This window comes from Struthio camelus, chromosome 20 (genome assembly GCF_040807025.1).
Source record: "Struthio camelus isolate bStrCam1 chromosome 20, bStrCam1.hap1, whole genome shotgun sequence".
Lineage (NCBI taxonomy): Eukaryota > Metazoa > Chordata > Aves > Struthioniformes > Struthionidae > Struthio > Struthio camelus.
Genome location: NC_090961.1, coordinates 13,206,615 through 13,220,106, shown reverse-complemented (window position 1 = coordinate 13,220,106; position 13,492 = coordinate 13,206,615). Strand labels below are relative to the sequence as shown.

The window sequence follows — 13,492 nt, the reverse complement described above, 5'->3', positions numbered from 1 at the left end:
ACAGTTAAAAGCATGAGGTCAAACTAGTGGACTGAGGAGATGGAACAAGTATCTCAATGAAGCTATTGCATATAAGACTCCAAGTGCTATACTTATACCACTACTTAAGTAGGTAAAATACATAAACCCAGCAGCAACTCTTAAGTACTTCTTGTCTGAATGAACTGGTATTTTTGTCACATCCTCCACAGGGTAGGAGGGTGCAAATAAATCATTTTAGTTTCTTGCAGTGTCTTTATCTTTTCTTTCTTCCCTTATATGCAGCAGGCTGTTGATCCTTGCAGGCTCTCTGCTCATGTTTCCACAGCACTGACCACTAGTGCTGCTCATCTTTCAAAACCCCACCTTACTTTTTGCCTACCCTACTTGTATGCCTCTTGTTACTGGCTTTACTAAGGCTGCATCTCTATTTTCTACAGATTCTTGCTTGGTTTAAATCACCCTTTTGAAAGCTGCCATATTATCTTCTGCATTTTATTGCCTTCAAAGTATCATGTTGGATGGGTGGAAAGAGGCTTTAGGGGACTGTTACAGGCACTCTAATCACCTCTGTGGCAAGTGCAACTAGATCAATTTTCTCTTTTTAACTTTATTACTAGCATTTTCAGTAAATCACTTCATTAAAATCCTCCTAAGTACTTGATGTAAAGAAAAATTTAATAACAATTATAACAATGAAAATTAACATAAAAATACACAACTTTAGGGCATAATGCCTTTGCACTGTAGGACGCTCAGGAAGTCTCAGAAATGTACTTCATGAATTTAGGCTGGGAGGTATTGCTGAATATGCAGGCAAGCTCATGTGTGGCATCTGTCCTCCTCTTCAGAACTGAAATAAGATGTACACAAAAAAAAAAAAGTCATAGCCAAAATCTGGAGCCCTGTCATTTTTGTCTGCACCTTGTGAAAGAAATGTAAGACTAGAAGATCTTTACCTACTTTTGGCTGTTTCTTTTATGACTTCTCTTCCATGTAGAGCAGAATGTCATACTGATTGCATGGCTACGGAAAAGGGGTTGGGAAAGGGGCTGTGGACATTAGGTATCTACTTCTCAGATTTGGAATTTCCATGAAAAATTCCCATTGATTTTGGTGGAAACTTCCACAACCTTTACTGCGGTCCTCATGGTTAATAATGACATTGATTATTTCCTTTCTCCCTTCATTGCCCTTTCCCCATCACATATCTGAAATATAAATGACTTGCACTACCTAATGGGCGCCTTCCTAATTATGTCATGAGAGGGCACAGGAGACCCAAGAAAGAGAAGACTACCTGCAGATCTGCCGTATCACCGGGCACACGTTATGACATGCCACCATGACGTGTCATACGTATGACACGTATGACATGATGATGAACGGCTGAAGAGTATGGTCCTCAAATGCTGTCTGCCCATTCAAAACCTGGCACAGCAGATTTCAATCACATTGCATGAATCTGCCCTTGTTTATTTGCAAGCTCAATGATATATCATCTGTTTCCTTGCCATATCCAATACGTCACTTAGCTACAGTGGAAAAATGACATGACACTGGTATGCATGTCTTGCTCTTGACCAACCTCTAGTGTCGGTGCTTTATCAGAGTATTATCTTTTGGGTACTTACAAATTGATTTTTTAATGACCCAACCAAGTTTCTGGGTACTGGTTTAGGATTTGGTGTTTTGCCACAAGGCTTTGGACACATGGTCCATTAGATTTTTGCTTTCTGGCTTTGATGAAGTCCTTAAATGACTGTTTCAAGGGTGTTTCTTTAAAAATCAAATAAAGCACCTGCCCAGTTGCATTCTTTTGCACGTGTGCATGACCTTGTTGACTTTTGTCTCAACTCACTCACATCCTGCAACCTAAGCTGTAATTACAGCACTCTGCCTGTGCAGATGTTGTAGTTACTAACCAGAAAATGATGCAGCTGTGTTTCAAAATCTAAATGAGAAAAAAAACCCTAATTCTCTGCTGTTCAGGAGGTGCTGGGAAGCAGCAGGAGAGACCCAATCTGGCATTCCAGACGGGAAGAAGAATTGAAATGCCTGCTGTGAACCCCTTGGAGCAAATCATTTCTAATCTGATCTCAGCTTGCAGCTCTCCACTCCACTTTCAACCTCAGGTATGCACAAGGTTCATCTCCTGGCTTCCAGCTGGGTATGCTGGTCTAAGGAAAGATACCACTTGCTACAGATGCGCATCATCTTTCCCATCTCCCTGAGCTATTTTTCCTTTCTTTCCATGAGCTTTCCCAGCAGCGTGTGGGCACACAATGCAGCCTTTTCTCCCGTGCCCTGGCACTTAATTCTTTTTCAAGGGCTTGTTGCAGAAGGGGAGGTCACTCTACTGGCAATGCCAGGAGAAGGCAATGCCAATGAATGTGTACTGGAGTGGCATAGTCTCTTTGTTCCTTTCCTGGTCTTTCCCTGTTTATTGTACCCTGATGAATATCCACTGACCACTCGGCACCTCCTCAGTCTGCTATCTTTCAGCTGCAGGAGCTTGCACACAGCAGCATGTAAGTGCCCTGGGAGAGAAGTGCTTCTCTGCTTCTATTTTTGTCAGTGAGGATGAATGCTTAACCCTCATGTGCAAAGAGAAGCAACGGGACTGCTGTTGAATGGGGGAACGGATGGGGAATGGATGGCACATGTCCCTGGTTAACTATCTTGCTGTGCAAGTCCAGCACCTCACTTCTAAGACGGCTTCAAAAATGTCAACCGATCTGGATGTGGACTGGAGAGATGCGAGTTGCACCTTATACCCCAAGCCTTCCACGTAGTGTTTCCTAAGGAGATGGAGGGAGACTCCATTGAGTCCCATTTTCTTCCCAATGACCGTGGCGTAACTCTGGCTTGATCAATAGACAATGCTAATGCAGATTCAGAGCGAAAGGGAATCACCCTCCTGAGCCACGCTTGGAAAGCAGCACGGATCACTTGGACAGCTTTGCTGGGTCCTGCGCTTGCTGCACAAGTCAGCAGGCAGCTCTGGAACATCCCTGCCTCGGGCACACTGCATTTACTGTAACTATGACAGGAAAGTCCTTCCCCCCCAGCAAAGCACTGTACACTGATAAAGAGTTAAGAAGCTCACAGAGGCGGTTCTGTGAGAACATTTCTCAGAGGGCAGTGCACTTTTATTTGAAATAATTTTCCATTCCATTTATATCTATATAATAGGAGGTGGCTCAGGGGTCCAAATTTTCCATAGCCCCAGACCTCATTTCTCTGGCTGGTGTTGACCCCTGGTCAACTTCCCTAAGAATAACAGAGAAAAGTTCAATGGGAGAAAAAGAGCCACTGGTCTGAACTCCCACTGCTGTTTCATGATCCTGTAGGCATGTAAGTATATTCACTTTGTTAGCAGAGTAGAACAGAACATATACATTCATATATATATGGGAAGAGAGCTGGAAAGAAATGTACTTGGAAAGAGATTTCCAAGCAAATATGGTGGCTGAGAACCACACAAAGCTTTCTGGAGTTTTATCTTGGTTCAACAACAGTACTTGGTTCGCTACTTAGACTAATGGGGAAATTATTCTTTCTGCTTAAAACATTTTGATTTTTTAAAATATTTCTCATTAAAGCACTTTTGATGAAAAATAACAAAATTCAGAAGCCTTTTACTGTTTGAGTTTTGGAAGCACGGGGATTAAATTTTTGACAAAAGAATAAATTTTTACAGAAAGAGGATTTGAAAGAAATTCATGTCCATGTTAAAACTCTGCTTCATGTAGAAAACACATTTTGAAGGAAGCGTTTTGATTAGTCCCAGTGTTATCTAATACAGCAGCTGCCCTGCCCTTGATGCATGCTTTTAAGTGACACTCCTTATGCCAGAGGGGCTGTCATTCTGCTAGCGCTAATGGATAAAATCCCAGGAAGTGGCTCATTCCGCAATCTCTGGAAGGCCATTTTTAGACAAGCCTCCTGGACACTGGAGTGTGATATTCTCTCTTAATCCAACTGCTGCCTTCCCTGGAGAGAGCATGCCACTTCTGTAACCTAACTTAAGCCTTATAAAACTGCTTAGGTTCTCCATCTCACACAAAAGAGAATGCGATTCCTTCATTTAGGGATCACAAGGAAGTTGACCATGGAAAATCTCAGCAATGATCACATGAGGACACATTTTGGTGGGTCTCCTCTCAAAGACAGGAGTCTCCAGCAGTACAAACTAACTTAGCTGTGGAGCATGTATTGCAGCATGTACCGCTTCAGCCCCTGCAATTCTAGGGAGTTTCAATTACCCAATTCTCTCTTTTCCTTCCCATAACTGTCTGCAGCTGCCTCCTGTTTCCTTCCACAAAGTCTCCAGGGAATGGAAACCAAACCGAGCTCAGGTGAACAGCGTGATAAGTTCCCAGGAAAGAGTATGGGATGGAAAGGTCTTTCCCTCAAAAACCACTCGGTTAGGCATGTGCCATGCATGTGATACTTTTCCTAAGCTCAATTCAATTTTCTCAATGAGAACTATAAGACCTAATGCCACCAGACAATCCAGATCCATCACATTCAATTCTTTGGTTACACACAATACTAACAACTGTGTTTCAGTCTCCCCTGTGTCAGCCTGGATCTTCTTCTTTCTGATCCTGCCGAGGCAGGAAGGAGTCCCTTTGGTAGCAGGTCTTTTTGGGATAGAGAGTCTTCATTCAAGTCATGAGTTAATTATTTGATTGTCATTTTTAGCTTTGGCAACTGCCTTTTTTTTTTCTGTTCAACATACATCTAGTGTGACATCACAGTTATTGATCTACTGGGACACCAAAACTGCCAAGCAAATACAGAGAAATGTGTGTGGCAGGAGTGATGCCTGACTCCATTTAGGAGGCACTCAAACAAAGACTGAGAGAAGAAGAAACAACAAAGAATGCGTATGAAAAACAGGTGGACAGAAGTGGGGAAACAGAAGAAGACAACTGAGATGCACAGACACAACATTTTCCATTGCCCACGTGGCAGGGACTGAGTGGGAGGACTCTTCTGCCCTGACAGACCATCACAGGCTATTCTGACTAAAAGAGAAAGAAAATACTGAGAATCACAAAATACAGAATTGAGACTCTTACAAAACTGCCAGCTCCACAAGAATTTTCCATCATTCACATACTTGCTGGAATATGTCTAATAGGAATATACTGCAATCAGAAGGGTGACTGCGAGAAGGGAGACATACCTAAGCAGTGGTCATTTAGTTTGCTCAGATACCAAGCAGAGCCTGCTAGAAGATGCAGACAGGATCCAGAAGAGCCAGGAATAGCCCAGGTTGCTGAGAGCTTTGCTATTGCAATGGGAGATAAAAGCTAGGTGAGATGATCCAAACTACTTACAGAGTTATTCCCCAAAGAGCTTTCTGTAAAGCAAGACAACTGATTCAACAGATTTTGACAATATTTTAGCGTCAGCTCATGGCCAATTTTTCAATTACAAAGAATCCTCAACATCATAGAGTCATTCCATGAAGGCTGTGCCAGAAATTGATAAACGTGTAAATTCCTCACCAAACTGATAAAAGGATTTAAACTGATATTTGCAGAAACGTCCATCTACCTTCCCTCAGCTCTGTAGCGAGTTATTTACATGATGCTGGTGCTCAGAGTACACTGGTCACTATGCTATATCGGAAGATGATTCCCATTCTGAAGCTGTTATAATCCTTCTTTCCAAGAAGTTTCTTTCCAGTCCTACAACCACTGGCTCATTTTGCAAAAAGTCCCTAATCTCCTCCTCTCCAAACTGTGCGTTCTTTCTCTCTATAGCTCTTACAATTCCATTCCTGCTTGTTGCGAGGATGTCAACAAGTGGAGTGAATACAGTCCACAATACACTGGCCCTAGACATATTGTTCTGCACTTTCAAAATAGGACTTTTGAGATCTTTGTACATGGATATCTACAAGCAGCTGCACTTGCCCAGTCCCTTCGCATAGACCTAATTACAGCTACTAAAGTAGTTTGCATCATAGGGTACTACTCCACGGAGAGAAGTCACAGGAGGTTAGTAGCTACATTATTGTGTCTGGGGCAAACAGAAGAGTTACGTATTTCAGAGTTTTCAGTAACTCTGCAAGGTTCATAAAATCAAAGAGAACAAAGTCTGTTCTCGAGCGCAGAGGGATTTCCTGTAAGATGCAGGAATTCACAGTTATTTGGTGCATTTCTTGCAAAGTTGATGATGCCTATAACACTGCTAACATGTTTGGCTCTTCTTTGGGCAAGGTAGCTTTAAATTGATTCACAGATGGGATATGTTTTTTTCCCCCATTTTCAGATGTCTGATTACAAGCTGGTATAGCAAGCCAGAAGTACCTGAAAGTGTCACCTGAGCCATGCATGTTCCTCATGGACAGGATGCCCATGGCTGACCGACTGGGGCTGAACAAATTAGACCTAGAGTTACCTTATCACCTTTGACTTCCAAGAGATACTGCAATAGCACAAGGAAGGGAAGGAGTACCCAGGACCTACAGCAGCTGTAACTTCTTACTTTTAAAAATCAAACCAGTACAAAATCCATCACGAACCCTACAGCTCTGCTTCGCTGTAAAGAGTGCCTGAAAGTGCTGCCTTTGGTAGGGAAGAGAGCCATGAACATCTTCTGTGTTTTCCATGTTAAGTTTATCAAGTTGGCAGCAAAATAATAAACGCTTCTCTAAACTTCCTAAATGCCAAGAAAATATTTATAGGGCCCACTTCTGCAAAGCATGCATGCCAGCCCAAAGGGCACACACGCACAGTGCACTGGGTGCTGCTTGGCATGCTTTTCACAATGATTTTTATTAAACATTTGTGGTTTTCCTGCTGAAAAACCCAGCAAAAGATTAATGCCAAAAAGGGACTCCTCTGGGGCTGAAACTGTCAGGGAGCCAGAACACAAGGAAGTAAAGTGCCTGCATGTCCATTCCTTCCTGAACTTATTTTACCACTAGATAAATAAGATCCAGCCTGGCCAGGACTGCAGCATATTTATGGGGGAAATCTGTGCTAATGCTGACCATGTTCTCCATGCTTCAGAGAAACAGAGGGGGCTTTAGGCCTGCACTCATGAACATTTCACCAGCAAATAAATTCATATAAAAATATTTCCCATGTATGTAATTTTTTTTCTTTAAAATGGGATCGCTATGGTCTCTCATTTCCTCTGGACTGCAATCATAACTTTGCAATGCTTCACAGCTGTTGAAATACTGTGCTATGCATGGAAATGGGCTCAACGTGTAGCTATATTCCTGGGATGCTTCCAGCCCAGGCTGGAGTGATGCCATGATGCAACCAGAACAGTTAACAGGCAGGTTGGTGCCAAGACAAGAAACATACCCCAGGTTTGGTATGTGCCTTGGAAAGCGACAGCCCTACTTCTACCCTGCAAGACATCCCCAGTTTGTGCGACTCCGGCAGAGACAAGTGTTACATCCTGCGCTGACATCCCATGAGGCAGTGATCGGTGCACCAACCTGCATGTGGGAGGGCAGCGTTTTACCGCAGTATAGTCTATTAATTTATTTCCAGCTTCAACTATTACACTTTAATGAAGATTTTCTAATGAGCTGTTTAAATAGTAATTAGAGGCCAGCACTGAAGAGGGAGATAAGTCCTGTGGGTATCTAGCTCTGCAAGAAAGGCCCTGATAAGAATGAGCTAAATGATTTTCTTCTGGGATCAATTCCAAAGAGCAATTATCCCCTTGATACCACGCTGCTTAAACAGGAACAGATTGAAAAAACACTTCACAGTGGCTGGCAATGAATGGGCTACTTTCCCAGCGTTTTACAAGAGAAGGCTGGAGGCGTTATGCCAGTACCTGAGATAGGAGACAATCCAAATGGTGCTGATATCTCATCTTATTTACAAAAAATGGTAATCCAATTTTACTGAAAAGCTTCACATAGACAGAATTAATTGTCAGGAAGATGCGGGTAGTTTCCTCGGAGGTTCCCACCTCAGTCATTCAAAATGTTTTATTTTTTTTTAAATTCCAGGTGCCAGGCTTCGGTGACTTGCTAACGCTGAGTAGTATCTCGGTTGCGGTCCCTTTGCTGTTTGGAGTAAGACGTATCCTATTTTGCTAAGAGTAACTCTGCCTCCATAATTATATCATAGCCATTCCAGCCGAGCAGATGAGCTAAGCTGTGACAATTGTGCAGGACAATATGACTCACAGACTTGGCTAAAAACTCACTAGTTACCCTCTGATGTTGTCTGAGAGTTAAGTAAGCTTGAACATTTTAATAGGCTTATTTTCTCACCATTCTACCGCCTCAGGTGATCCATTGTGTTGCAACACAAAATACCGTATCATGGGATTATTAGAAGCAAGAAAGGGGACATGCTCAAATCGTCATTTTTCTGACACGCTCTGCCAGTGCCAATGTCTGGTAGGGACTCTACGGTAAATGGTGCAAATGGCAACACATTTGGCAAACTGCAGAAAAAACATCCAGGAGGAATTTTCTTGCGGTTGGAGCATTATTTACTATCCACAATATAGTGTAACTCGGAGATATAGTACAATGGCAGGATCACACTGTGCCTGGTGGTGTTGAAGCATGCAACAAAATCCTAGTGCTTCCACGCATGTAAGGAGCACATACAAGGACACATCGAAGGGTTGTAACTGTGGGAACACCACCATATAACCCTTCCTTAACTGGTGAAAGCAAAAGAGATCTGCAGGTCACTGGTGCATCCTTGTCTACTCCCTCCCTCAGGATTCCCGTGCACCCCACCACAGTACCCCAGCAACTCTACTTTCCACACAGTGCACCTAGACTGGGGTTACTAGAGACCACACAGACATAGAGTCCTGAATGCAGGACCAGCAGGGACTTGCTGCTTGCTTTGCTTGTGTGCTCCTGAAGAGCCATGTCCTTCAGTCCACTGCAGGAACTGAGACACTGGGACAAGTTGTGGAAACTTGCTTTTACAGGGATTCAGAGCCTCCTTCAAACTCCAGCGTGGTTTCAATCACGGCACTTTGCACCTTTGGTTCTGTGCCATGACTGCTGGTTAGCTCCCGAAGCTCTTTTCCCCCCTATGTGCACATCAGCCCTTGCATCTTCAGAGAGCAGCCAGAGCCCCTCTTAGGCTGCTCCTCTCCTTAAACTGACCACGCCAAACTCTTTTAGGTCCCTTCTCGTATGACAGGATCTTCATTTCCCTGATCTTCCTAGTTTTTCCCTCAAGTTCTCATCTGATTCATCTGGTGGGAACATGAATGAGATATGATATGAGCGTTATCCAAGAAGAGTAAAGTCAGAGCAGAAGTCCTTCTAGCCCAGTAACCTGTCTCGGACACTCATCAGCAGCAGGTACTCAGGGTAGCGTTTCATTGTTACAGCTGAGCCAGCTTCAAAGCTCCCTGCTGCCGAGAGAGGACGTCTCAGCAGCTCTCCTTCCCTGCACCCCCTTTTCAACCTCCCTTTCTCAGCAACTGCTCACACCACTGTACTGGCTCTGGCACACAGCAGATCACACAGAAGCTTGCAAATATGGAAACAAACCCGTCTTTTTTTGGCCAGGATTGTTTTCTGCCATTGCAGTATGCTGAACTGGTTTCCTGACTATTCAGAGGAGCCTCAGAAGCCTCAAGGTTAGCAGAGTGCAAAGTGGAGAGGTGGGTGGAGTGGGACCTTCTCATTTTGGCAGCAGTGACATGGTAAAATTAGCTCAGGCCCATTCCATGAAATCACATCCTGGGAGGAGAAAATGCAAACAGGGCATGAAAGTGTGAATCCACCTCGGGCTTCAAGAACAAAATAAGTTGGGTACATCAGAGGAAGCAGATGATAGCACATATCACAGCATCCTACAAGCAAAAGTGGGACCTTGGCACCATAGATGCCTCTGTTAATTTTTAGCCCATTGATATATTTGGATTCTACAGCACCACGCTGAAATGAACTCCAATTTAACTATACATTATGTGAAAAAGGGCAGCGCTTTTCAAATTACTGCCTGATTGTGCTACAGAGCACCTCCTGCTCCTGGTACCAGCAGGAGGATATACACCTCTCTCTGGATCATCCTGGAGAGATCACAGCCAAGAGCTCTCTTGGGCTTTGTGCAACAGCTTTATCCTTCCAGCAGTCTTACTGCAACTCCCTCTCCCTTAACAACTTTCCTTTGCCCTTTTTTCAGGAACTCCATGGCTGACTCGTACACTGGGGCCTTTTGTATTCCTGACAGTTTGTAGGATTCCAGGCGAAAATCTGCTCCTCATAGGCAGCAGAAATTCAAGCTATATGTCCCTCACTGCATGACTCTACGCTTTACTATGTCATTTCATCCCATTCCTGTTTCTCCTATCCAGAAGAGCATCCAGTTTGTTGTAATTTCCCCAAATGCCTTTGTTCTGATGATGATTCCCAATTACAGGTAATTATGAAATTTCATTAGCAATTTCTACGTATTGTGCCAAAGCCATTAATAAAATTATGAAAAAACATAATTTCCAAGACCAATATTTGCAGCCCAGCACCTTCCTGTTCAATTGATTTAATAACTCTCCTTTACTGAAGGCCAGACAATTTAGAAGCATCCTGTCTGCTTTGTCAAGAAGATCAGGTTTTTTTTATCTACTCTGGCGTCATTTACTTTCAGAAAATTCATATCTCATCTTATCCATGTTCTTAATTATTCTCTATTTTAATGTTTATTCTAAAGTTTTGCATACTAATAGATTCAGACTAATAGACCTCTACATGCCAAGAAAACATTCACCCTGCCCCAATAAATAGACCTTTATTTGCTGTTCTCCAGCCAAACCATCCAAACCCTGTAGTTTGACAGATTTATTACAAACCATTCTTCCGTGACTTCAGCTTTGTGCCAGTCCTTTCTAGTTTCTGGAGGAGAAGTTAGCTGGTCCTACCTGTTTGCATGATCCAAGATCTTTGACTGCTGCTTCCATTTTGGTTGTGGCATTTCCCATTCCCATACCCTTCCATGAGTCATCCTGCCTCTGTCCCCTTGGCCAGCATCCCCGTCACTACCAAAAACTAGGGCAAAGCTTTCATTTAGTTTCAGGACTATACTTAGATTATCTTTAATCTCTGTCCCATCCTCAGTGCATACCAGTCCCACTTCTTCTTTCCTGCTTCCCCTTTCATTTATATGGCTGGACAGTTTCCAAGAGTTGCGCAACCCATCTTTTGCTATTTCCTTTAATAACCTTTACAAGGTTGTATTCAGCCTTACTTTCAGACTTGCCTGCTTTACACCCCTGTAAAAATTGCTTTGCATTGCTGGCCTTTTTGCCATTAGCTGGGGACTCTCTGATCTCCTTCAGCAGTATGTCTTCCTCTCATCTACTAACCCCTTAACACACTCCTTCCTCATGCAGATTCTCAAGCCCCTGCCTTAGCGCCATGGGAAACAGGCAGGGCTTTTTGTCAGCAGGAGGGAGCTGCTGTTGACTCATACCCTTCCTGGTTGCAAGGCCAGCGGCCATCCTGTTTGTGTTCGGCCAGGGGAGGGGGCGCCTACAAGACAGAGGTTAATTCTATCTTGTACCTAGTGGGCCGGCAGAGATGTCCTGCCAAAGAGAATGACAACGCTTAAAATGTGCTCGCTAGCCAAAGCCCTGCACCCCTTTAGCCCACTGCACCATGCAGCCCATACCCTATTATTACAGGAATAACTTAGGGAGGTGTTTGCATCTGTTCAGGCAGGGCTTTGCTCCCCAGCTGCCCTAATGCAGCCTCAAGGGCAAGGTGAGATTTTTGGAATTAAATGGAACTTGACAATGATAATTATTATTTTTAGATCTTTCCTTCTGGCAGCTCCCCAAAGCAATGAAGGGCTCTGCCGAGCCATAGAGCACAGGATACCATTAGTGTAAACCCACAAATACCTTTAAAATTGGGCGAAAGATGTAGGTGGGAGGGGAGAAACCCTTAAAACTTGCCCTGGGAAATAGCTCGGCATTAGCATCTCTTGCTGAGGAAGAGTGCCCTGGTCACCCGCAAAGATTTTCCATGCAGCAGCAACAGCACCAGACGGTCCTACCCACACATCCAGCTCTTGGCTACTCGCTGTTTCCCCAAGCATGGAGCAAACTTCCCAGTAGCAGGACTCGTAAACCTGTTGCTCTGCATGAAGTCACTCCTCTAGAGCACCTTTGTAAAGGTACTGCCTGGAACGGTTCTCCCCTCTGGCAGTAATATAAATGGGAGCCTGTTAGTCAGCTGCATACCTCTTGATGACTGGCTACAGGCTGCTGGTGCATCAGGACTCTGGGCTTTGCTACCTTAGAAGGTTTTTACTGGAGAGGAGCAAATGAAAGAGTGCTTCAAACGAGGACAAGAAACATTCCAGCTCTTGGATCCGCCCCAACCTTGGCTGGGAAGTGGAGACATGCCTTGGAGGGGATGGGAGTCCCCTTGGAAGATAATCAGAGATTTTGAGTCTCTGTTACTTCCTTCTATTTACAAAGTCAGCAAAGTCAGAAAGCTGGTTCTCCACCCCCATCCCACACAAGATCGTGCCTCTGCTTACAGCAGAAATGATGTACGTGTCGATGTGAGGTGATCTGAGGCAAAGATCCTGGTCCTGGTCACCCCTGGTGAACTACAGACACTTGGGGTGAGGGGTGGCACACTGGAGGAGAGTCTCCAAACTCCCACTGCAGCCCAGAGCAGGCCAGTGAAGTGCTGTGATGGAGGGATCTCATTTCCAAAGGGCTCTTCTAAATCAGAAATATGTTCCAGCTGCTCCCAAGATGCTGCGAGGATGCCAGTCCTTGTAGGATGCAGAAAGACCGTTTTGTCCCATCTTCTTGCATTTAAACAATAATGCCAGTGGTTCCCTGGCCACTGTAGAGATACCAGTGGTGTGTTCAGTGCTGCACTGGCTCTTGCCAGCCCCTAGATGACAACTGTCCTATTGCTCACCTGTTGCTCACCTATTGCTCGCCTTACCGGCCTCTTCCTCTGCTACAGCAACCTGCCTGTTTCTGCAATTTCTCTGGGGCACCTGCGAGGAGCCATCACAGCATTTTCCTGGGCAAAGCAGCACTGGCTAGACTGGCAGGAACAAGACTGGAAGGGCTCATTCAGAGCAACAGGACCAGTGTCCCTCAATCCCTGGCCCTCTGTAGCACCAAGGGCTCTGCAGCACATCTGTTCTGCACGTCTGCACTACAGCTGTGATCCAGCAACAGGCAGTTTGCTTCAGAGCAATGTTCTCCATGGAGGATGCCATATTTAATAGCTGGCTGCCCTCCCTCCTGTGCTTACTCAGGAGCAGAACCCTTGCTCTCTATAGCTGATGACAGACACATTCCCCTTCACCACCTTAATCTAGGAAGAAACCCCAAACGTTTTTCAGACGAAAACATTTTTCAGACTCCAGCCCTTGACAGTGTGGCACTTGGCTAATGGAATAAGCTTAATGAAGAACTTCTCCGCAACCAGAAGCAAAAGAGTTAAATACCAGCAGGATGTGGGTGGCGATGGACCATTAATGCTTCACGGGACCCTGAGTCAGAGCAACAT

The 13,492-nt window shown here is 44.4% G+C and overlaps 1 protein-coding gene across 18 annotated transcripts in view; it reads right to left on the bottom strand.

Annotated features, from left to right (window-relative positions):
- EXD3 (exonuclease 3'-5' domain containing 3) overlaps positions 1 to 13,492 on the bottom strand; it is a 340,424-nt gene that overhangs the window by 99,538 nt on the left and 227,394 nt on the right. The window contains exon 21 of one of the 18 annotated variants that reach the window (XM_068914389.1): positions 643 to 832. The exons of the other annotated variants lie outside the window; for them this stretch is intronic. Within the exon in view, the coding sequence (XP_068770490.1) occupies positions 827 to 832 (6 nt within the window). The 3' untranslated portion in view covers positions 643 to 826. Of the gene's footprint in view, positions 1 to 642; positions 833 to 13,492 lie in introns of those variants that run through there. 18 annotated transcript variants of the gene reach the window in all.